Source organism: Phycodurus eques, chromosome 11 (genome assembly GCF_024500275.1).
Source record: "Phycodurus eques isolate BA_2022a chromosome 11, UOR_Pequ_1.1, whole genome shotgun sequence".
Taxonomy (NCBI): domain Eukaryota; kingdom Metazoa; phylum Chordata; class Actinopteri; order Syngnathiformes; family Syngnathidae; genus Phycodurus; species Phycodurus eques.
The window spans coordinates 15,653,685-15,679,005 of NC_084535.1; the positions used below are offsets into that span (position 1 = coordinate 15,653,685).

General features: G+C 40.6%; 1 protein-coding gene across 2 annotated transcripts in view; it reads right to left on the bottom strand.

Annotated features, from left to right (window-relative positions):
• Positions 1 to 2,214: 2,214 nt before the first annotated feature.
• Positions 2,215 to 25,321, bottom strand: part of foxn2a (forkhead box N2a) — a 29,107-nt gene continuing 6,000 nt past the window's right edge. The window contains exons 2-7 of one of the 2 annotated variants that reach the window (XM_061690663.1): positions 17,938 to 18,075; positions 12,793 to 13,370; positions 9,720 to 9,844; positions 9,434 to 9,483; positions 8,395 to 8,463; positions 2,215 to 4,942 (exon numbers count right to left, since the gene is read on the bottom strand). In XM_061690663.1, coding sequence (XP_061546647.1) covers positions 4,518 to 4,942; positions 8,395 to 8,463; positions 9,434 to 9,483; positions 9,720 to 9,844; positions 12,793 to 13,356 — 1,233 coding nt within the window. In that variant the 5' untranslated portion in view covers positions 13,357 to 13,370; positions 17,938 to 18,075 and the 3' untranslated portion in view covers positions 2,215 to 4,517. The remainder of the gene's footprint in view (positions 4,943 to 8,394; positions 8,464 to 9,433; positions 9,484 to 9,719; positions 9,845 to 12,792; positions 13,371 to 17,937; positions 18,076 to 25,321) is intronic. The other variant, XM_061690664.1, reaches the window with a different exon arrangement.

The window sequence follows — 25,321 nt, forward strand, 5'->3', positions numbered from 1 at the left end:
GGTGGATACACAGGATTGGTGTACCTTCTGCCATCTTATGGAAGAGCATTTGTTTTTGTTCTGCATTTCACTATATGTCACTTGCATATATAGATGAAGAAAGATATATTTCTAATTAATAAATTCACTGTGTACGGTTTTTCACAGTCATAACGACTATCTGGGGAACTCTATGTGGCCCACGACGAAAATGAGTTTGACACCCTCCATGTTCAGCAGCACAAACGAGCCAATGAGAACTTGAGTGGGATAACGCCCTTTTTTTTCATTTTGCAGGAAAGCGATCTGAAGTTTAAAGTTATATGACAATGATTACTTCTTCTGCATGTTTTTTTCCCCCACAGAAATTGTGGGTTTCCCCAGATTTTAGTTCATTACAAACATCTGTCAAATCTATCAATAGTTCATCAAAGATGATCAATAACATTAATAACTATACCAAAATGCAGATGCACTGGCACCCAAGCACAATATTTACATGACCTCATTTTGACGAAGAGTGAAATGGCATGTTGCTAATGCAGCCATCACTCCTCAAATCCTTGACGATTAATTTCACCTAATCCATAATACAGTAATCTCTTCATATACTGACGACATAAATGTTTCTACAATTTATACACCATTGGATGCTTCATAGGTATTTACATAAAGAAGTGAATATTCTTCACCAACATAAGCATCATTTGCCACTTTCGTACATGGAAAACTGACACACACACACCGCAGCCAGTGGCTCCAGCATTGTCTGGTTGCCTGGCAACTGTCGGCGTGGCGTGGTTGCTAAGGCTGTGTGGGAGGGGGGGCGGGTGGGGGGGGGGGGGGTGATGCTGCTCTGATTTCCAGCTGAATTGAGGCAGTCAGTAGGGAGAAGCCCCCACCTCCCCACTTCCAGTCCGCACACAGGACTCTATTGAACAATAGTGCAGTCCCACTGGCCCGAGGCTGGTCACACAAGCTCTTGTTCAGGGTCACCACTGTGCTCATCCCTCAGTCCTCTAGATCAAATTAACTTAGAGCAAAGAGTGTGTTTAGGACATATGATGATGAAACCATCTCTGGCACGGCCTCACGTTAATGTGAGGTGCAATTTTGGTAGCCTGCCAGGTTGGAAGAGTGAAAAAGACAAGCAGGAAGAAGGAGGCAGTGTGTGGTGGAGGAGTCACCCACGTGGTGCTGATCACAGATTGTGCAGTCAAAACAAGACTAGAACAGCCGGACTTGGTGGGAAATATTTGCCAGCTGTGATATGCTAATGTAAAAACTAAGAAGGCTGCCACATGAATGAAGAGTTGTATTTGAAGAATAGGCTATGATTAGCTTATACAAGTGCTGTGGCGTTCACAGCAGGTGGTAACGTTGATCAGACATGGAGCAAGTTTAGACTATTAACACACTGGTGGTGCATCAGAATAGAAAAGTGCTCACTGTGCTAAGAAGAACAGATTTTATTAATAGTTTTGTAATACCATATATAATGCAATTGCATATCTTTGGCGAAAATAAATCTTATAAACATTTTATCAACAGAGGTTAGCTTACAAAAAACAAAATTGTGTGTCAGTCAAAAGTCATGGCAGACACAAACCGATACTGGGCTGGCAGTTTTCATTTTTTTCTTTTTTAAACCAATGCAATTTAATCATACCCATAAAGGAGCTGCAACATAATTTTGAGAACCATATGACCGATATTCAATAAAAGCTGATAAGCAACAGCGCGACCGGTGTCATGTGTGGCGTTAGCCTTGTGGCATCTCTACATTAGAGTCTGTGTTATGTCACCGAGAGCAACAGAACCTTCCTTAGACAAGTGCTACAGAAAGAATGAGTGACAACTCTCTCTCTCTCTTTATCAGGGGTGGGGAACCTTTTTCTTTTCAGGGGCCAATTCAGTTTTTATGGTGTCCTCTGAGGGCCATATCAAATTCATGAAAAAATAAAATCTTAAAAATTAAAAAAAATGTTTATCATTATATATCACCATGTATAGTATTATATATTACAAGAATTTGTGGGTTAAATTTTTTGGACTTCCTCGGAGTCCTTAATTGCTCTGTGGACCAGATTTATGCTCTCACGGCCTAGGTTCCCCGCTCCTGCTCAAAAAGAACTTTGGTTCTGCAATGACAGCAGCCTGGGGACTGCATGGGTCAGTCTTCTCCAATTTCCAGTGACAATCAAAATAATTCACAAGACCTGGAAGCATGACGGATGAGTGGCAGTAGTTTTATGTAGTTAGCTCAAGTAAAAAAATATCTTAACATACACATGGAGACAAAATGTAAAATGATTATATCAGAAATTCTCTAGCACAAGAGGAACATGTGCCATTTTGCACCACCCAAGTTGTATATCAAATTTGGCAGCAAAAGAAGGGTTTTGTATGAATGTTAATCAACATTTTCTATCCAGACTAACACAAAGAAAAGAAAACCTGGCAGTCATCGTTAAATTGCAAAAACAAACAAAAATAAAACACCCGATCTATGGACAATTGGCAAAAATACTTAATATAACACATTAGAAGAGGGAAAATAGGGTGTATTGCTGTAAAATAAAAAGCAGAGCAAGACAAAATACTTCTCGAGAAAAAAAAATGTGCGTCATTCCTTTCGGATGACCAGTGTTTGATGGCGTTTCCACCTCATAAATTAATGTTATAAATAAGGTAACGATTCATGAACAATTGTTCTTCTTTCACAGCAAAATAAGACCAGTGTATGCAAGAATTACTGTACATCTGCAGCTTACTTTGAACAGATCCAACCATAAAGTGGCTGAAATAAACCAAAGGACTGGTTGCGTCACTACACTGTCCAGAGTCTGGTCGCATTTCCTGTTAATGGGGTTCAGAAAACTGGGACATCAAGTCATGACTCTCTATAACTATATTGTGGTAACAGGGAAACATAGTGACCATGGCCCCTTGCAGTTTTACATCAGTGGCACAGTAAAATGTTTGGCACTGACTATGCATGATATACTTGTAGCTACTATAACCCACTGTGGCACTTTTTCTTTACTCACATGTGATGAGATTGCTATTGTGCATGTCTGGTTTCCTCTGATTGTGATGTACTTTTGATTATAAAACCCAAATGAGAAATGTGGCTTGCAACCTCTCGCAGTGAGCCGAATGTAATCTGCTGACAGTAAACACCACATTTCACAGCTTGAGGGGGATTTCTACTTCCTTATTTTGTTTTAAGGAGGAAGTGCAGATAGAGGAACACGGGTGGCCGACCGGAAGTGAGGGCCAATCACAAGAGAAGCACACATCTTCATATGGATTCCAGTTATGTGGAACAATGACTGTACTGTCAAGTTTATCATTCTTTTGACAAGCTCTACTGCAACTCTCTCCCAAATTAAACAGACCTTGCACCAGAATTCGACAAGGAATAAACTGCAAATACAGTACAGGTGGCTATTTACCATCCAATCCACAAGGGTGACTACACAATGAGTTGAGCAGCATGGCTACTTTTTTTTTTTGCATGGGAAGAGCAACTGATCCTCTCATCTCACCTTGGGTTTGGACTAAAGCAAACGAAAAAAAACCACACAAAAAAAACCCCAGTAAAAACTATGGAGGAAATCCTATGCACACACAGTGAACAGTGAAGAGCCAGATGTTCATTTCATTTGACACGTCTGCGCCGCAAATGGAAAACACACTGGTGGATGAAAGTGATTAACAGACCAAAACAGAGCATAGCAGAGTGGCAAAGTTTGCAAGTAAAATTTGGCAGTGGCAGAGTAAATAGTATTCCGAGATTTTGCTAATCCTCAGTTAGAACTTGTGTGTCATTTATGTTCATGGCATAACAAGACTAACACTATTTAATTCGCTTAATTGCATCTTAACTAGCATCTCTGGGGCAGGAAAAGTCACAATATTAAATGATGGGGAAAAAGTTAAGGTTGTGGAATTATTATTGCATCTCTCTCTCAAGAGGAGGTGTAGAGCACAAGTTGTTTTAAAACTTTGCCATATTTTCTTTTTCTTTTTAGCACAAGAGGGGAAACTTGTAACACCAGGAGGTTAGCTTTTGTCCGTTACAAACATGCACTCGTTCACTTCATACATAGATTCACTTGGAAGAGGATACAGGTTTGAGGAGGAAGCATGCAACGCTTTGAGTTAGAAAACCCTTTCCCATTTTTCAGAGGAAAAAGAAAATCTTGATTCACCATCGTCTATTTCGACAGAAGCAGGCAGGTCATTTTGGATTCAGTTCACCATAGCCTAGACACCCCGCAATATGCTGTGACCGCTCCGAAACTGCAAAAGTCTCTTTATGGCTTTGTTCTCCTGTGTGAACAATACTATTGCCATTTGTTTTGTTGGACAGAGATATCCCAAACAAACAACGAAAGAAAGGCTCAAAATGGCCAATATTCGATGAGATAAGGAGAAGGAGGCACACCGGGACACACGACAGAGGTGACGGTTCACAGGGTCCGGAGTCTGATGACGGGGTATTTTTTTTTCGGGGTCTTTTTTATTATTTTTTATTTCCTGTTAAGTTTTGTGCTCTTGACATTGCGTTTGGAGCCCTCCGTGCAGCTGCGTATACCAGCGAGGTGCAGCAAAGAACCAGCGGCCTCTTTAAGCTCATCATCCAGCTCCAGCTTGACCTCGCGTCGCGGCCTTTTGCCGACAGGCCACTTGATGGCTGGCGGGCGGCGCTGCGTTTGGTTTGCGCTTCTCTCATCCCAGAGGTCGGAGTCCTCGTCGCTGTGGAAGCCCTCGCTGCCGGCGCGGCGGGACTGCCTGCGGTCGCAGCCTCCTTCATCTAAGGAGGACAGGGAGGAGGAGGAAGACCGGGAGGAGCAGCGCTGCAGGGCGACACTGCTGTAGTTGTGGTCCTGCTTTGGATCGCTGCTCACCAGCACTGAGTCGGGTCTGGAGAGGTCCAGTGGGCTGTCAGAATTGCCTGTCGAGAGCAGATGTGGCAAAGCGTGATGAGTACTACAGTTTCCAGGCAAGTTGCTATTAGCGCACTGAAATACAGCGGCTGAAATAATTATTTAACATGTCACCATTTTTCTCACTAAATATATTTCCAAAGGTGCTGTTGACATGAAATTTTCACCAGATGTTGGGGACAACCCAAGTAATAAACCCAAGTTATGTGTAACAATGTGAAATTACACAGGGAAAAAAAGTATTGAACACATGAAGGGAGGTATAAAAAGGTATGGAAAGCCAAGACAACACCTAAAATCTGTCAATAATCAAACGTTTGGAGGAGAAATGGCACTGCACATCACCCTAAAAATACCATACCAACAATGAAGTTTGGAGGTGGAAACATGATGGTGTGGGGCTGCATTTCAGCAAATGGTACTGGTAAACCTCACATTATTACAGGAAGGATGAATCAGCAAATCTACTGAGACATTCTTGACAAAAATCTGCTGCCATCTACGAGGAGGATGAAAATGAAACGAGGGTGGACATTTCAGCAGAATAATGATCCAAAACATACTGCCAAGGAAACTCTCAATTCGTTTCAAAGAAAGAAAAATAAAGCTGCTAGAATGGCCTAGCCAATCACCTGACTTGAATTCAATCGAAAATGTATGGAAAGAACTAAAACTCAAGGTCCATAAAATAAGCCCACGGAACCTTCAAGATTTGAAGACTGCTTTGGTGGAGGAATGGGCCAAAATCACACCAGAGCAATGCATGCGACTAGTTTCTCCATACAGTGGGTACGGAAAGTACTCAGACTCCCTTACATTTTTCGCTCTGTTATATTGCAGTCATTTGCTAAAATCATTTAGGTTAATTTTTCCCTCATTAATATACACACAGCACCCAATATTGATAGAAAAAAATTGAATTGTTGACATTTTTGCAGATTTATTAAAAAATAAAAACTGAACAAGTAAGTATTCATAAGTATTCAGACCCTTTGCTGTGACACTCATGTGTTTAACTCGGGTGCTGTCCATTTCTTCTGATCATCCTAGAGATGGTGCTACACCTTCATTGGAGTCCAGCTGTGTTTGATTATACTGATTGGACTTGACTAGGAAAGCCACACACCTGTCTATATAAGACCTTAAAGCTCACAGTGCATGTCAGAGCAAATAAGAATCATGAGGTCAAAGGAACTGCCTGAAGAGCTCAGAGACAAAATTGTGGCAAGGCACAGATCTGGCCATGGTTACAAAAAAAATTCTGCTGCACTTAAGGTTCCTAAAAGCACAGTGGCCTCCATAATCCTTAAATGGAAGACATTTGGGATGACCAGAACCCTTCCTCGAGTTGGCCGTCTGGCCAAACTGAGCAATCGCGGGAGAAGAGCCTTGGTGAGCGAGGTAAAGAAGAACCCAAAGATCACTGAGGCTGAGCTCCGGACATGCAGTCGGAAGATGGGAGAAAGTTCTAGAAAGTCAACTATCACTGCAGCTCTCCACCAGTCGGGGCTTTATGGCAGAGTGGCCCGACGGAAGCCTCTCCTCAGTGTAAGACACATGAAAGCCCGCGTGGAGTTTGCTAAAAAAAAAAAAACACCTGAAGGACTCCAAGATGGCGAGAAATATGATTTACTGATCTGATGAGACCAAAATAAAATGTTTTGGCCTTAATTCTAAGCAGTATGTGTGGAGAAAATCTCAATATGGGGTGCTGTGTGTACATTAATGAGGGAAAAAAATGAAAAATTATTTTAGCAAATGGCTGCAATATAACAAAGAGTGAAAAATTTAATACCTGAATACCTTCTGAACCCACTGTACAGGAAGCGTCTTTGAACCTGTTATTGCAAACAAAGGCTTTTGTACAATGTATTAAATAAATACCAGTTGGCGTGTTCAACACTTTTCCCCTGTGTCATTTCACATTATTACACATAACTTAATTTCTGATCTTATATGTTCTACTTTCTTTGTATGTATGGATTACTTGGGTTGTGAAATTTTCATGTCAATAGCACGTTTGGAAATATATGTTGTGAGACAAATGGTGACATGTTCAATACTTATTTCAGCCACTGTATACTTCTTTTTATGAAGCCCAAATGCATTTGGTGGTTTGTGTATACGTATAATAAAATTCCAAAGCTACATAAAGCTCTAATTAGGAATGGGCATTAAGACTCGAGTTCCTTGATCAACCATGGGGAAAGTTAATGATCCATTAATCAATGATTTTATTTTATTTTTTTAAATACAGTGGAACATCTGCTCACAAACTGTTTGCAAACTTAAGCAAATGTTCCCATTAAAATGAATGGCACTCTAGCTCTGCCGGTGAGGAGGGCGGGCAGCTGGGTGGCTGCTCCTCCAGCATGCATAGCCCAGCGAGGGCTAATTTAGAGCAAAAAACTAAGATACATATCTGTATGTAAAATATGTGACGTACGGAGCGAACAATATTCATGCTGTGTGAGAACGCATAAGTGAGTGTTCCACATGGAAGCTGTGACGAAGGTTCCACTGTATTATTTCAAATGGGATCAGATCAGAACATCTGAATGTTCTGAACTCCTGCTGCAGGAGTTGTATTGAATAATGTGTGACTTTGGGAGAGGTGCCATAGCAAAGGTCTTCATGGATGTAGCTCAACTTTTCAATGCTGATGGTGTGTTGTTCTTCTTTTGACCGCAAATTAATTGAGACCAAATCAACAGCACCTGTCCAATGCTGTTTGTAAGTAGTGCACTCCATTTTGCCTCAATTTCTTCAAAACTCAAAGGACTTTATGCACACTGCACTTCTGCGTTTGGGATAAGAAGACGTAGCAACTTCTGCTTGCCAGGTAAACGCATATTGACATGGGAAATGTTGAAACTAAAAAGAGTTGACACAGAACATGGCGGAAAACTGCATTGTCATCTTTAAAAGTAGTTTTGATGAAAGTTCAACACCAAACCTTTTTAGTATCCCTTACACAATCCCACATCCTCAAAGATTTATAAAATGAGGTTATTTTTTCCATCAGATGGCATACCAGTAGCTTGAAACATACGGACAGCGGAAACTTACGCCTCCTAACTCTTCCACAGGAAATGCTGAATATGTTGCTGTGCATACAGTCCATTAATCGGCAATCAACAAAATGTTTCATGATCAATTAATCAACTATTATGCGCACGCCAAAGGCGTAAGTGTAATTACTAATAATACTGATAATGATTAAAAAAAAAAAAAAGCTTTTTCCAAGAATCTATTATTAGCCATGTTAAAGGGCCATTTAGCAAATGTTTTTGTAACTTCCTGTGCTTGAATAAGAATCAAACATAGATATTAAATTTTAATATGAACAGAGATGACGAAGGTATCCAAACGAATCAGCAGACAAATAAAAAACACTTAAGCAATGGGGTGGGTGGTATGTGAGGAGGGTGAACATATGGTTGCTGTTGGATTCTCTTACATGGGTCAACGTGGTGCCCTGGGGCAGAGTTTAAGAGCATCATGGCAGTGGCAGCATCAATATCAGACTCTGGAAGAGGAGAGAACATGCATGATGGTCAGTCCTAAGGTGTGAGCGGATGGCAGCAGGGTGTTTCTATCCCTTTAACACTGCTCAAGCCCTGTTTCCACCAAGCAGTACAGTTTGGTATGGGTCACATTTGGGCCACAACAGTAAAAAATAACTCATCTCTGCTATTTGAGTACCAAATAAAACAACCCCCTGTAGTCTGTTGTTGCTCAACAGAATGGTAATTTTTTTTTTTTTTCTACCAACAGCTATACGACATAAAGGGGGGGGGGGGGATCGGCATGTCCCCTATTGTTATTCTTTATTTACTTAATTTTCCTTTGTTTAATTAATTAGTAGGTTAGACTGTGAGGTGTAATGCCATTTACATTGCTGATGAAGCTATCGCCATCCCACCTGCCTGCCCCATGGTGGTACTGCAAGCCGTAGAAAGGTTTAACTGTTCCTAAGAGTACTGTGGTAAGATGAGCTGAAGAGTTCCCCTTGATGGCTATGTGACCCAAAAATGCCTTTGGAATGGATTGGACCAAACAAAGATTAATCAAAACAAAGCAGAGGATAAATTCATGCCACTGATAGGGGGAATGCATCCGATCTTCTCAGACCTGACCAAGTGTCTAAAAGCCTCATGGCTCACTTCTGGGGCTCTAAATTATTAATGATTACAGCGAGATTGAGTGCTCCATACTCAGCACCAGCGGAACCTCAGCCTGTTGTCAAGGTTACAAATCTAAGAGGCAGAGAGAGGAGGGAGCCATAGCTAAGGCATCGAATGGAGCACATGAGGCATCAATGACTTGAAATTAATAAATCAAACTAAGAATTGAGGCGGGGTGGAGGAGATGCTGGATGTTCTGTGACTGAAATGCACAAAAGCACCACAATTGCGATACATTCACAAGCACACTAAAAACAAAAGCACCAAGCTGTGGAGCATGTGAGCATACAAAGCGCAAGAGTGCTGCCTCACCTTTAAATGAGCAACCTTGCAGAAAGAGATGACGAGGGGGTGAGGAGGCACTGTAGGAGAGATTTAAAAAAAAAAAATAAATAAACATGAAGTGCCATACTTGAATTTGAAAAGTGTGTTAAAGAACTAGACACTACTCGAACCCATCAAAATGACACCACTAAAAGCATCTTCAGTTTCAAAGAACTAAGGCCATTTAACTCGGAACAATGGTCTGGTTTGATGAACAATTTCCTGCATCGTCACTTTCTGTCATAATTTACTGTGGCGAATGAAGAAGGGTCACCTGGGCGGGGAGGCGGGTGGTGTACAGAAGGCATGTGCGGCGGGAAAGTGCTGCTTCTTAAGGGCTTGGATCAGGTTGGGGCGGTATTCTGGGTCGACGCACCAAAGAGAACCTTTTCCATTGGCCTGTAATCATAGTGAAACATAATAAGACTATGAAGAATGAACATCCTTGATCCTGATAATCATAACAACACTTCCTAAGCTCATCACTATTTTTAACCTCTGAGTTTTTGAAAGTTTTTCAACTATCAGTCATGCCACGGTGATCTTTATGTCTAACAACAGAATTTATGACAGAAAATACAATGAAGAAAACTTTGTTTTCATTGTCAGGCTGCGATCATTTCACGTAACAGAAAACACCTATTATCACGGAATTCCTTGCTTATCATAGTTTGTTTTTGGCTTGGATAGGTCCATGGCATAAGAAGAGTCATACTGAATAACGAAGTATTTTTAGGCCAAATGTTCCCCTATGTAAATTGTATCTTCATTCAATCTGCATTTACCCCACTTCCTAATGATAAATGGAAGGTTTTTTTTTTCCCAAAAATACATTGATTGCCTCACTTAAACAGCATTTCTCGTGGTGAAGACAGTCAATTTAACAAAGTTCCTCCACATGCTGCACACACTGCTCCAATATTAGCGATGAATCTGTCTGTTAGTGATCCGTGCCTGAGTGTGTTAACTGTCACAGTATCTGATGGCGGTATATTCTTGCCTAGGCTGAGGGAGCGAGCAAGGGAGGGTGGAGAATAACCTTGACTCACATTACCAGCCCGTCCCCGATGCAGGAAGAAGGAAATGTCTCCATGGCAACGGAAACCACCAGCCAGTGTCATGTGAAACTGGCGCTGGTCTGTCAGCAGATGAAGTGTTCACACTGTGCACCTGCATGGTGGGTGACTTGCGCTACTCCATGGTGCTACTTGCAGAGTGCTAACCTCCCCTATCCCCTCCCGTGGTAGAAAAAATATCAAGTTGTAGCCAGGCACAGTCCTAGCACCACAGGCTCTACCGGTCACAAGTCCGAACTCATACTGAAGCTCAATATGGCAACCATTGTGTCTCTCCCTGGAAAACAGTTTCTGGCACAAATTCAGACAACACTGGGTATGAACAAATATTCTTCTTGTGAGCATGAACATTACATTGTAGTTACAGGACCAAAAACTATACATGTTAGCCATTTTAGAAAGATCAACAGATCATAGATCATACAACAACAACAAACTAATGAGTCATGCCACACATTTTTCAAGTGTGTTTTTTGGGAGCTAAAGATGATGCTCAGGAAAACTAGTCCAGATTTTAAACTTTAGCCTCATTAAGAGAGAGAAATTCAGAAATCATGCAGCAAACCAAAACTGCTTAGACTCTTTAAAAAAGTAAAATTACTGAGTCTGCAGCTTAAAAACTCCAATAAGACAGACTTCAACCAGGCTTTCTGGCTCCCAAAACGCCAGTTCCTTGTGGATGAAAACTATTAAAACTATTACAAAAATATAAAAAACTTTCGGATACACTTAAACTAATTTCCATGAGGACAGGGTATGAGAGAACTGAATTACCCCAAACGACTGTTAAAACATCAAATGTTCATTGTTACACATGCAGGAAGCAGCTGAAGTAAACTTAATTCAGGTTACAGGAAAAGGGGAACATTCAGGGAACATCAGTTGTAGTGGGCTTTCTGTAACTAGTGTATAGCGCAAACAAGAAGCTGGTCTCTCGGGACAGGGATGTCTGCAGTTTGGAAGTATTTTAATTCGCAAGGCAACAGTGACAGTAACAGTGTCTGTAATGTCTGTAAAGCGTTTTGAGTGGAACTGACATATTTGAATTTCAGTACTACACTAGTTGGTCTATATTACGAACTCCACTGAAATTTTTTTCAATACATTTTTTTTTAAATACTTTAATTAGGACAGGATATTTAAATGTAATTCATTTGGATCATTATTTTGTGCTGCACCACAGATTAAAAGATTGGATTTGTTTACTTGACTTGTCTACTTGACTATACTTGTTTACGACTGCTGACTTATAGCCCTATAAAAGGTATCATGTTGGGATTCCCTTAATTAATTTTTTTAAAAATGTTGATAATTGAGACAATTTGGATGCGCTATCTTTTTCTTCCTAATGCATTGCCAAGGTATCGGATCAGTACTCTGTATCGGCAAAGACTCAAAATCAAGGGCTTCAGATACAGGTAGGAAAAAATTGTGGACATCTCTACTATCAATCACTATAAATTTTAAGCAGGCTTAGACTGATTACCTTGTTTCCCTGAGTAGTGACTGAATATTGACTTCGTTTATTGGAAACCTAGCTTCAGTCGTACCTTGTGGGGTAGCTCAAGCACTCAGCCCTTTTCTGATTTAGCTCCTAATTAGCCATGTGATTTAAAGTATTCTAAATTTAAATCATTGGGGTTCAAGAGGATCATTAGGTAAATGTATTATGCAAATTAATCAAAGTATTTTTTACGTTTTTTTGTCTACATAGAGACAAAACACTCAGGTCTTCAAGAGCTTTTTAAAATTTGGTTTTACAATCAATATTTAAGTATATTTGGTAATTATAGTAATAGAATAGCTTAGTTTAATTGTATTATTATATTGTATGCATCATTTTAAAGCTCTTGATAAATGGCTCCTTAATAGCTGCTTTGCCTTGAGGTGACCTTGATGGGACTTTTCCAAAAGTTAGTCAACTCAATTTTTAGGTCTAGATGTGCACTACCTTGGACATACAAAATCTTTCTTACTGTGCTTTGTTTGCAATTCCTTCATAGCTGTGACCTGGACAAAATTATAGTCTTATTGCAGTCGAGGATACTGTACTGCCTTTAAATAGCTGACCTGGCCATTGTCACATTAGCCACACTATTTACAGTATAGGGATTTGCTGAATGAATTATTTTGGCCAGTAAAAATGTAAAAACAACATTAGTATAGTAGTATATAGTATATAGTAGTAATAGTCTAATGATTAGATAAAATTGGACTGTATTGTCCTGATGAATACGTGTGTTGAAGGGAGGAGGCAGCTTAATGACATACCTTTCCTAAACTCCTTTCGACCTTGCGGAAACATTTATTCAGGGAGAGATTGTGACGCACTGAGTTCTTCCATCCAGTGGGAGCGTTGGAGAAGTAAGGGAAGTGCTCAAGAATCCAGCCATAGATTTCTTTGACAGGTAAAGATTTGCTAGGAGATTGCTCAATGGCCATGTAGATGAGGAGCGAAAACGAGAAAGGGGGTTTGGACTTCAACGAGTCCCGCTCCCGACCCCTACTGTGAGCTGAGGCTGTGGCGGAGGTTAAAGTTCCCTGGTTGGATCCATAATCTCCCTCGATGTCAAAGAGGGGGCTGCCACTGGGTTGAGCTTCGGGACCTCCCAACGTGAAGTTCTGAAGCAGGTTCTCATGGAGCCAGTTGAGGTTGGTGAGTTCTTCATCTTCAGTACCTCCAGTCCGATCCACGCTGGTCGCAAGGGGACTGGAAGCGCACTCTGCTTCAGGCAGTGTTCCCACTCCACAAACTCCTCGGAGCCATGTCCGCCCCTCTTGCATATCCGGAATTTCCGTTTTCTTGTCTGGTGACATCCCAATAATTGGACCCATTAAATCAACGAGTTCTGTAAAAAAAAAAAAAAAAAAAAAACAGAGAGAAGATGGATCTCAATATTCTACATGATTAATCAGAAACATGTTTTTTAAGTTGCCATTATGGCAGCACTGTTGACTACAAATTGGAATATTAGGCAAATAAAGGTCTTGCCTTTATTTTCTTGAGTTTTCCATACAGCCAAAGCATACTGTGGTCTTACTTTTGCACCTCAACTGTACTCGCTAGGCCTCTGCACCTCTCCTCCATGCCTGGCGAGGACGGACAGCCTCTTAGCTCTCCACCTCTTGACTTTAGCCAAGGACTTTCATTGAGATCCTCTCAAGTAACTGAGCGGACTTCAGGCTCCACTCATTGACGCCCACCTCATTTCAGGCAAGACCTGGCTGCTCGTTATGTGTAAATGAGCATAAAACCCACCAATGACTACTGGAATCAAATGACTGCTTCCACAGTACAGTGGAAGGCTCTTACAGGCTGATCCACATTATGCAAGAATCAAGCCCCAATTTGTCACTTGCAAGATTAAGAAGTGTTTGGTCCTTAAAGTCATCTGTTCTCTAACAACTATAGGACATTTCACAGGCTAATACAGTAGGTTTTAGCAAAGTACATTAAATGAGAGAATGGCACCTCTTGTTCAGATGGGACTACCTATTGCGACTCTGTTCAAAAGAACAGTATCAATATAATGCATTGGTAAAACTAAGCACACTCATAGACATACTTTCGACAAAAGTACTTGATCAATGTGCTGCATGTGTAACAGCCAAAACAAGTGAGAAAGAAGCATTAGGTCTTGTTCAGTTAAATTTTTTACCAATTGCCCAATGCCCACACACACAGGGAAGCTTTAGACTGATAATGTGGAATTTTGCCTGCCCTGAGCATTGCTTTCTTATTGTGCTCTACATTAACATTTATATCTACTGTATATTGAATGCATTCCTCCAACAAATACAAGTAAAGGCATTGTACGCTGGGGAGGCCAAGTGTACAAAGAGATTACTCTTTGGCTCAGCTCACAACAAGCTTTAAGTCTTGGGTGTCACCATGACAACCACACCGTCCTTTCAATTAAGGGAAAAAAAACCTCACAAACGAGAGAAGGAAAATGAGTAATCCATGTTGGCTGTCTCCACCATGATATGCACACAGCGGCATTGGGAATGCTGCAGCACCTGAGTGTGGACACCAGATGCCTCTGAGTGTGGTTGTGTGTGATGCATTGAATGTGGACCAATGTAGCAATGTGAGGGGACATATGATCTGTCAGATAGGCGTATCTTTTCATTGCTGTGATAAGATAGGAATTGGATCAGACTAAAGAGTGTTTGCCTAGAGAACGAGATGGGAGAGGGAGTGTATGCACTCACATACACACTGACACACAAATCAGTTTGTTAAATTCAGCCAGGAGGGGAAGGAGAAGGCATTAGTGCATTGACTATATTACCACTTAACCCTCAATGGAGGTGTAGGAACATACAACAGACAAACCCAATTTGCTTTATATTTGAGTCATGGGGTTATTCCGGCCTTCAGAGTACTTGCAGTGGATTTGATACCTCTGATAACGAGGTTATGGTTTCACTAACATGGGACTGATTGAATGTATGCAAACTGAAGTTTACAGTTCGTGATGTAACAATTTGTTTTACAAAGATGGGTAGGTACTCTTCCAAGGATGCTCTTGTTTAGTTTTGATGAGAATCCATCACTTGACATCATCATTTGCTGCTTGTTGTTACATTGAGATAAAAGAATAATGAATGAAAACAACTAATTTTTTTCTTATACAGTGGAAGTCTGAGATACCAAATTAATTTGTTCCATGAGCCAAAAGGTTTGCAAATCGAAGCAATGTTGCCCATTGAAATGCATGGAAAAGCAATTACTCTGTTCCAGTCCCAAACAAAGTTTAAAAGTAGAACAAATAAGATCACAAATTAAGTTGTGTGTAATAATGTGAAATGACGTAGGGAAAATGTATTGAACACATGAAGGGAGGTGCAAAAAGGCATGGAAAGCCAACACAACACCTAAAATCTATCAATAATCAAAGAGCAATCCAGCACCTTTCCAGTGCAAATGAATATCAGCTGGTTCAGTCCTAATTGATGGCCTACAAAAAGGTCTCATTGCCAAGGTGTGAGTCAAGACACATCTCATGATGTGTAAGAGCAAAGATCTGTCTCAAGACCATCGCAAAGTAATTGTTGCAAAACATAATGATGGCACTGGTTACAGGCGCATAACTAAGCTTCTGAATGTTCCTGTGAGCACGGTTCGGACCATAATACGTAAGTGGAAAGCCAATCATACCACCATAGATTTGCCTTGATCGGGTGCTGCTCGCAAGATATCTGACAGAAGAGTGCAAAGAATAATCAGAAGAGTTGTCCAAGAGCCAAGGACCACCTGTTAAAGCTTAAAAAAGACATGGAATTAGCAGGTAGTGTTATCACAAGGAAAATAGTGAGTAATCCGAATCAGAATCATCTTTATTTGCCAAGTATGTCCAAAAAACACACAAGGAATTTGTCACCGGTAATTGGAGCCGCTCTAGTACGACAACAGACAGTCAATTGACAGAGAACACTTTTGAGACATAAAGACATTGAGAAAAACAATCACTGAGCAATAAAGGGTTGCTAGTTAACTGGTAATGCCAGTACATTATTATTATTTATTTTTTTGACAATTGTGCAAAAAGATGCAGAGTCCTCTAGCACTTAGGGCAGTTCGAATGACTAATATTGCAATAGTCCGTTGCAATGACCATTGTGCAAAGGGCGCCGAGACTTCAAGTGAGTAGTACGATAGTCTGGGACAATGTTGATTGTGCAAATGTTGCAGATACTACTCAGTCAGTGTGCAAATGGTGCAAATGCACTCTGCCGCCATGGCCTGCATGCACGCTCACCACGCAAGACCCCATTGGTGAAAAAAAAGAAGCATGTTAAAGCTCGTTTAAAGTTTGCTGAACAACATTTGGACAAGCCAGTTAAATACTGGGAGAATATAATCTGTTCTGATGAGAGCAAAATTGAACTCGTTGGATGCCATAATGCAACCGTGTTTCGAGGAGAAATGGCACTGCACATCACCCTAAAAACACCATACCAACCAGTATACCAGTGAAGTTCAGAGGTGGGAACATGATGGTGTAGGGCTGCTTTTCAGCAAATGGTACTGGCAAACTACACATTATTGAAGGAAAGATGAATGGGCTAATGTACCGAGACGTTCTTGACAAAAATCTGCTGCCATCTACGAGGATGATGAAAATGAAATGAGGGTGGACATTTCATCAGGATAATGATCCATAACATACTGCCAAGGAAACTCTCAATTGGTTTCAAAGAAAAAAAATAAAGCTGCTAGAATGGCCCAGCCAATCAACTGACTTGAATCTAATCGAAAATCTATGGCAAGAACTGAAACTCAAGATCCATAAAAGAAGCCCACTGAACCTTCAAGATTTGAAGACTGCTTGTGTGTGTGGAGGAATGGGCCAACTGACGCCAGAGCAATGCATGAGACAAGTTTCTCCATACAGGAGGTGACTTGAACCTGTCATTGCAAACAAAGGCTTTTGTACAAAGTATTAAATAAATTCCAGTTGGCGTGTTCAATACTTTTTCCCTCTGTCATTTCACATTATTACACATAACTTAATTTCTGATCTTATTTGTTCTACTTTCTATGTATGGATTACTTGGGTTGTTCCCAACACCTGTTGAAATTTTCATGTCAGTAGCACCTTTGGAAATATATTTAGTGAGAAAAATGGTGACGTGTCAAATACTAATCTCAGCCGCTGTATTCTGAACAACTCTCACATGAACAACATATCATCCCTGTACACAGCATTGTTTACAATCGCCATGACTACACATACCACAATGCAACACAGCTTTCCCACAATGCAATATGAAAACCACATTGCATTATTGGATGTGATGGTAGTTATTCAGCTAGCGGTAGTAATGGCGAGATGAAGCTTCATGAAGCATCGCAACACTTTGGCCATGTGCATAATCACAGGCAGCTGTATCTTTACCATATAAAATATGTGCTGCGTTGCATTTTTGCGTCTTTTTGGCTCTTGTGAATATTACAAAACAATGTTTGACCAAATAATTTTCTAACATCCATCCAGCCATCCATTTTCTGAGCCGCTTATCTTCACTAGGGTCGCGGGAATAAACAAACAACTATTCACACTCACATTCACACCAACGGGCAATTTAGAGTAATCAATTAACCTACCACGCATGTTTTTGGGATGTGGGAGGAAACCGGAGTGCCCGGAGAAAACCCACGCAGGCACGGGGAGAACATGCAAACTCCACACAGGATCTAACCAGTCGGCCACCGTGCCGCCCTTACTGTAATTAAATTATTTTATTTTTAATTAAATTACTTCACCCACACCGAAATTTTAGCGCATAATTCGACAGAACGGCGGCATGTTTACGTCCAACTGTTCGTGCTAGCAGTAGCTTGCTAGGCTACATAACATTTTATTGCCTGCTTGTGTGCCATATCGTATTAAAAGTACGTGAACATACCTGAAGCAAGCCTTAAACGAACGTCCTCTCCTGTCCGGTGACCACCAACACACGTGGGTTCAATCCCCGGCCCCGCCTGTGTGGAGTTTGCATGTTCTCCCCGTGCCTGCGTGGGTTTTCTCCGGGCACTCCGGTTTCCTCCCACATCCCAAAAACATGCATGGTAGGTTAATTGAAGACTCTAAAGTGCCCGTAGGTGTGAATGTGAGTGCGAATGGTTGTTTGTTTATATGCGTCCTGCAATTGGCTGGCAACCAGTTCAGGGTGTACCCCGTCCCCTACCCGATGATAGCTGGGATAGGCTCCAGCGCTCCCACGACCCTTGTGAGGAGAAGCGGCTCAGAAAATGGATGGATGGATATTTGACATTTACAGTTTAATTAGTCAGGTTTGATTTAATGAGCAAAAGAGTTTTACAAAATAAGGGCAAAATTCTATTCTTTTGGGTCCCCCCCCCTTTTTTGTTTTTTGCTGACCCGAAAAATGATCCGAACTTTGAGTTATTTGATCCGTTGCACCCCTTTTTTCTACAAAATATGTGTGCCGAGCCCAATTTGTTCGTAACCCAGGTCATTTGTAACTCAAGGTTCAGCTGTATTACTAGGTAATGTTTGCTATGTGTTTAGGTGATGGGCACTTGACAAAAAATGTTGAACATCTAAAATGAAAATAAACAACAAATTATTGATTTTTAGAAAATATATATTTTAAAGGTATGGCGGGAAAACCTCGCTCTCTGAACTCCTGTTCCAATCCCAGTGTCGTACTTAGCAAATTAATGCTAGTAGCGGAGTAGTTCCATGGCATGGATTTACCTCAACATTGCAGAACTGATATGTGGTTTACAAAACATGTTATTGCGTAATAGCGCCCTTCATTTTGCCTCAATTGGTGGACGAGTCATTTCGTAAACAATCAGTTCCACACAATGGCTAGTACAGGGGTGTCTAAATCATTTTGTCACGGGCCACATCACAGTTATGGTTCCACTCAGAGGGCCGTTATGGCTGCAAACCCGTATGAATGTATGATTGCCTCATATTATTACAGATACACAAATTCATGGATAATTACTTTTGAAATTAGAATTTTGTTCAACTACAGCGTGAATCAATTTCATTTTGAAAGTGGGGTTGGTAAAAAAAAATGCTTGCAATATCTCAATATTTTTAAAAGTGAAGACAATTTGCAATTTTAGTATTTTAGCAAGAAACACAAAGTTGATGCACACTCTCACGGGCCACATAAAATGATGTGGCGGGCCAGATCTGGCCTCCGGGCCACCAGTTTGACACCTGTGGGCTAGTATGTTTAATGGAAGTGATTCACGATTATTATGCCTGTGTAAGGAGAGAAGAAGCTTCCCGGTTCCAAGTCATAGGTACGGTAATAGATAGTCAATTTAAAAGGCACAATCACGTTTAACATTATATCTAGATTAAATTTTAAATCTGAATGAAACTTAACCATCTTTTAGCTATTACTGTAAGACTCCCAGAGCCTTGGCCTTCAGTGAACTGTTTTACAGGTAAAAAAAATATTTAACTCTTAGCAGAGGTCTGTGCATTCTGAGCGCTTGTTTCGGTTGTTTATTGTCTGCTCTATACATTAGGTGAGGTTGTGTTAACCACATTTAGTAATGCATTCAGGATTACCTTTCAGTGTCAGCACATACCGCAAATTCCATAAATGTTTTCAATTTTGAAGTTATCTTCAGGCCAGGGTGGATCACACCACTTACAAAACTTGAGCAACAAGATACAGCATGTGATGCAACACTATGTCAGGAGGCTGTGAGAACTGTTTATTTGTGCTGTTAAGAAAATTTCTACTATGGAGACCAAAACACACACACACACACAAAGTTTTTTTTTTTACATAACAGGTTCCTATTCTGAATGATTTTTCAAATAGAGAGGGTACCAAGCAGAGAGACAAGGAAAATAGCATTCACTCTTCCAAACAACATTTTTGACTAAAAGTAGTCAAGTCTCTAGGCTGCATATCCATCACTTTGTCCATGTCACTCCTTATAATTTGGAACTAATCAGGCTGGGGCCTGAGGATACATGTCTAAATCCCAGAACAGGTTCTAAGATTAAAGGACTTGGACCTACAAAGTTGATAATTCTGCTTGCTGATCAACAGTGATGCCCTGATTGAGACTGCTCTTTCCAGTCTAATCATGTCATGATTGTGTTACCCAAAACATTCCACTGACAGACATTAAGGTGACAATCTACCACACACCACCGGCGTGGCACAAAAATTGTGACTGTATTCTGTTGACATTTGTTTCGCTGAGGCCTGAAGTAATTTTGTCTTAATATTATTAAAAACACGGCATAGACGAGATGGCTCTGTACATATGTTCCAGTTTTGTTGCTTGGATATGAAAAGAAGTCATGGTCTGGCTAAAGCATCAGAACACTGTTTAACCCTAAAGCACAAGAGGGCTCCACCCCGTTCCATCTTAGTCCTGACCTCTCAGCTGGGCCTCTTCCGACTGCCTGAGAATAACTGGTCCCTCCAAGAGGACCGTTATTTGAATATGAACAGAAGAAATGTGAATGGATGGGGAAATGTTTTTTTTGCATCCAGTCAAACACAGGAAATGTTTTCCGCTATTGCAGCTGGTCAATTACCCCTGAATTTGTAAGGATTGGGCTTCACTTCTCTCTTCACTCTGGTGGGGCCAATGGGACGGACCTGCCTGTTGATTGCAGCTCATTGTTGAAAATACACCAAAGCTAGAATTGTGCTGACCTGATGGCTCATCTGCAAGTTAAAATAGCCAATGCCATGAGCCACATCATATTCATGTGCAAACAGGCAAGGACAAACAGCAGGTGCCAAGGCAAATTTTTCACCCCTTTCAAACTGCTCTTTTATCCTGTTAAGCACTTAGCCTATTCAAAAATGACATAAAGACACAGATAGCTTTAAGCAGCAGATCAAGCCATTGATGTGTCACATAGGTGCAACAGAATCTAAAGGGGAGACCATGTTTGCGTCAGCGATGATCTCGGGCAGCGGATCTGACTTTCAGGAATCAGTTGCCACGGCAGCCAGTGTGGCGAGGGAAGCGGTTGTGCTCATGTCTGCGCATGAAGAGAGAGCTGATGTGGGGAGATCAATACAGGCGGAAACTGCTGAGGCCAGCAGTCTAGTGCTGTTCTCCATAAAACCTGTCTGACAAAGAGGGGCGGGAAAGGCAGGAGCCAACCTGGATGACATGGTGCTATGACGAATTGCCATGAGGGTATACTTAACTTATAGATGCTCATTATATATAACAGGATTTTGAGAAAATACATAATTTCAGAAAATAAGCTTAAGTTTATACACTGTTGAACCACACCCTGCCCACAGCCACTAACTAAACCAGTCGACACAAACCAGTTACACCTCTTAATACACAAAGGTGTGTCGAAAAAGCCCAATGGCTGTTATTTGAAACCCTCTGTAATGTTTCTGACTACTCTGCGAATCAGAACCTGAATTAGACAGCTGGTATGAGAATAAGGCTTCTCTACATGCATTAAAACAATAATTCATGTGAGGGCTACTCTTGCAACACAGCATACAAAGTATACAATCTTATAAAAACAAATCTACTAAATGGATTAGAACAATCTACTCAGTAAGAGTAGTTATCAGTGGTAAAGAGCAAATAAAAAAGCTTACAAACAGTTCACACACTCACACTCAGGTCGTACAAAGATGCAGTTGTTTTGTCTTTTTTTAGTGTGCTTCCGTCATGTTTCTAAGTTCTCAGTATTCACCTCACAGTTACAAACAGATGACCAGGAGGGAAGGAAACACCTCCTGCCTGTTGAGGAAGTCAGTTTTCAGAGACCACTCACAGTTGGGCCAGCTTACACTAAAACAGTGAACTAGCTCAAGAAGAGCCCAAACGGTTATAGAATGGCAGCAAACACCCACGCCTGTTAACGACACACATGCAAATAAAAGTAACACAGGAAAGATTGAGTTGTTGGGAACCGGCATCGATTTTATAGTTACAAACTGCACTTTGACTCTAATCAGAGGTTAGTCTTCCAAAGTACAGACCTCCCTCCCACCAAACACTGAAACCTTATCTCGAGGGTCATGTGCCCGTCAAGTCTATAAACCCTCCTTCCTCCACGCGCTTATATACTTCCAAATACTACAAACAGCAAACACTGCCATACCATTTGCTTTTGGCCTGTTGTCAGTTAAGGTGCATATCCTTCTAAAAATCTAAGGTTTTAACACACATTTGCTGACGATAGTGCCGTGAAACAGTATTGGCCCCCCTTCTCAAATTCTTATATTTTTGCATAATTTCCCCACTTTGTTTAAGATCATCAAACAAATGTAAATATTATATACATGTTTGCATTATTTGGTTTAAGGAACAAACATAAAGGTTACAATGTAAATCCCTGTAAACTTTATTGACCACAGAGATTTTTCAATGACAAAAACGACGATTTTTTTTCACTCAAAAGTCAAGTTGAAGACAATTGGAATTGCCTTGCTTGTATACTGAAAATATTAACTGTTGATGCAGCATGCAGCTGTGAATTGCAGCATCTTGTCTTGGGCAGTATTTACTGCGGTCAAGACTAGTCAGGAAATCAAAACATTGCATTGTTAAATGTGATTAATGTATATTAATTTTTACACAAACACAACAGATTTGCTTTAACCATTGATCATAACACCTAGTTTATCCCAAGAAGTGCTAGAAGCAGCACACTACTTGCACAACAGCTCCCAAGTCCTGCCTGAGTATAGTCGTTTATTTTTCGTCTATTAAATGAACCCTGTTAATTATGCCAGGGATGATGAGACAAAGACCCATTGTGTTTCACCGCTTCCCTGCTACTCAATCAAGGAAACGTTCACATCAGTGCTGTTAGTGAGGCGTGTCCTAATCAGCAGCGTCTTGCGTCCACCAGTCAGAAAGGAGAGAGTGGAGGAGGTGTTACTCGCAATCAAGTTAGACATGCATTTCCATTGTAAGCAGTCAGTTAAACTATAGATTGTACAGATTTGGCAATACAGTTTTCTCAATGCTGGACCTTGTCTAACACCAAACTCAGCTCGCAAAGTGTCTTACAAAGACAATATTGTTAAGTGACTCAAGAAAGACCTGACTATTTAATTTAAAATTACAGCACTCCTCAATAATAAAATCTTGAAAGTTCATCTCTATGACGATCAATTAGGACACAATTTATTCTGGGATGCTAGTTAACCACCCTTTGTGTGAAGCTATGAAAATTTAAAAACATCATAAAAACGTAGTTAACACTTTAATTGAGCATACAAGTTACCAATAAGTTAACCACAGTTTATTTTAAGTAGGCTTTAGGCGATCAGGATTTTTGGGGCTGATCAGCGAGTTAAAAAAAACGATCACAAGATGGAGCAATGTGTCTATTTAAATGACCTGTTCATTTACTGTATATATTTGTGTACTTAATTGCTAAAAAATATATATTTACAATAAATAATGTATCTTTGTTCATCTATTTATGCCAGTCAGGGGCATAGTGACAGGTCTTCTATTAGATGGCAGGAAGTACATAAAGTATGTATCCACTTTTTGTGACATTTTTGTTTGTTGGTGTGCCGTGAGATTTTTCAATTGAAAAATATGTTCCTTGGCTCCATAAAGGTTGGAAATCACTGCTCTAGTCACGTCATGTATTCTAATCAGTCAGGTCAAACTAACATTACAACATGACAGAAATAATGGGTGCTAACTTACTGCAATTAAATTACTTTATTGTAATTAAATTACTTCACCCAAACCGAAACTTTAGAGCCTGATTCGACAGAACGGCAGCATGTTTACGCACAACCGTTAGTGCTAGCACTAGCTTGTTCGGCTACATAACGTTTTGTTGCCTGCTTGCGAGCCGTGTCGTATTAAAAGTACAGGGACATACCTCAAGCAAGCCTTAAACAAATGTCCTCTCCTGAGCACCAACACACGTTTTTCCCCATTGTGTTCTTATAATACAGTCGGCGCGATCCACTCTTGTTGTCGTCGCCACGGTAACGAGTGTATTTGAGTTGACAATATAAAGCCCAATGATCGTAAAAAAACGGGATGGGGTGGTATCGGAATACAAGATTTTAGTGCAGTAGTCTGACATAGTGCAATCGTGAAAGAGCATATTTTTATTTTTTCTGATCCGGGCATTACGTGTTGTCTGTCTCAGATGTGTTGTCTGTCCCATACCGCCGACATGTTTTTTTTTTTTTTAAATAACTTTATTGGCCGTCAAACATTTACAGTACGACGTTAAAAGACACGCAGCAACTAGCTTATGGATTCAATGACGTCATTGATCGGATCGGTGAATTATGACATTAAAGCCGATCAGCATAAAATGCTAAATATCGGCCAATACCGATCAGATCGGTGTAAAGTATAATTTGAAGACATAAAAACAATAAGACACTCACGTCTAACGTAATGACAAATGACAAAGGCACAAGGGTGATGATTCACATGGCAGATGAGACTAATGCTTCTAGTTTTTTAAAATTCGTACATATCACACAAGAGTAAAAAGAAGTGCGCCAACAAGTGACGACGCACATGGTGAAGCTGGACCAAAGCATTATGACAGCAATAGAGTCAGCTTTGAATGACGCTTACAGCACATTACTTTCTGTATATGTTCTTCTGCCACTCTTGCCAGATTCTTCTTCTCTTAACACCTCTTGTTGAAGCTGGTATGTCACTTTGGGAGTGTTGCAACTAGCGTTAATCAATTGATGGTCGCTGAACTAAGCTCTTGTGGTGAACACTGACGTCTTGCATGAGTGCGTGACTTTGGAGGGATATTTTTCCCAATAATTTGGTTGAAATTCCAAGTTGTTAAAACTAAAGCCTGGCGCACACACAAAGCTACTCTGGATGATGTTGAGCTGGGTTCCTCCTTCCTGACCAAAGTCGGCAAAGGCCAGATCATCCTGTGGCGTGGAGTGCTTTTTGTGACCGTTTTTTTCTGGCCTACAATGATAAAAATGTAAGATTAAAAAATCCTTAAGCGTTTGGCCAATAACAAGGACAGTCGAGCCAAGGACTCCATTGAGACATGGAACTGAACTGAAACTAGCGCTATTGCCGAACTTCAGAAAAGGAGGTGCAAATGGTTGAATTCAGTATTTGTTTAAAGTGCACCCTAAGTCGCTACACCAGACTTTTGGTTTGGGGAACGAGATTCTTGATTTTCAGCGTACAGAAGATTAAGTGTGTTGTGAGCTGTTGTCATCTTGTGTACGACACACACACACACACACACACACTATGGAAACACATTATGGAAACAGTAAGAAAACACGAAAAAAATCTAGGGAGTATTCAAATTCAGAG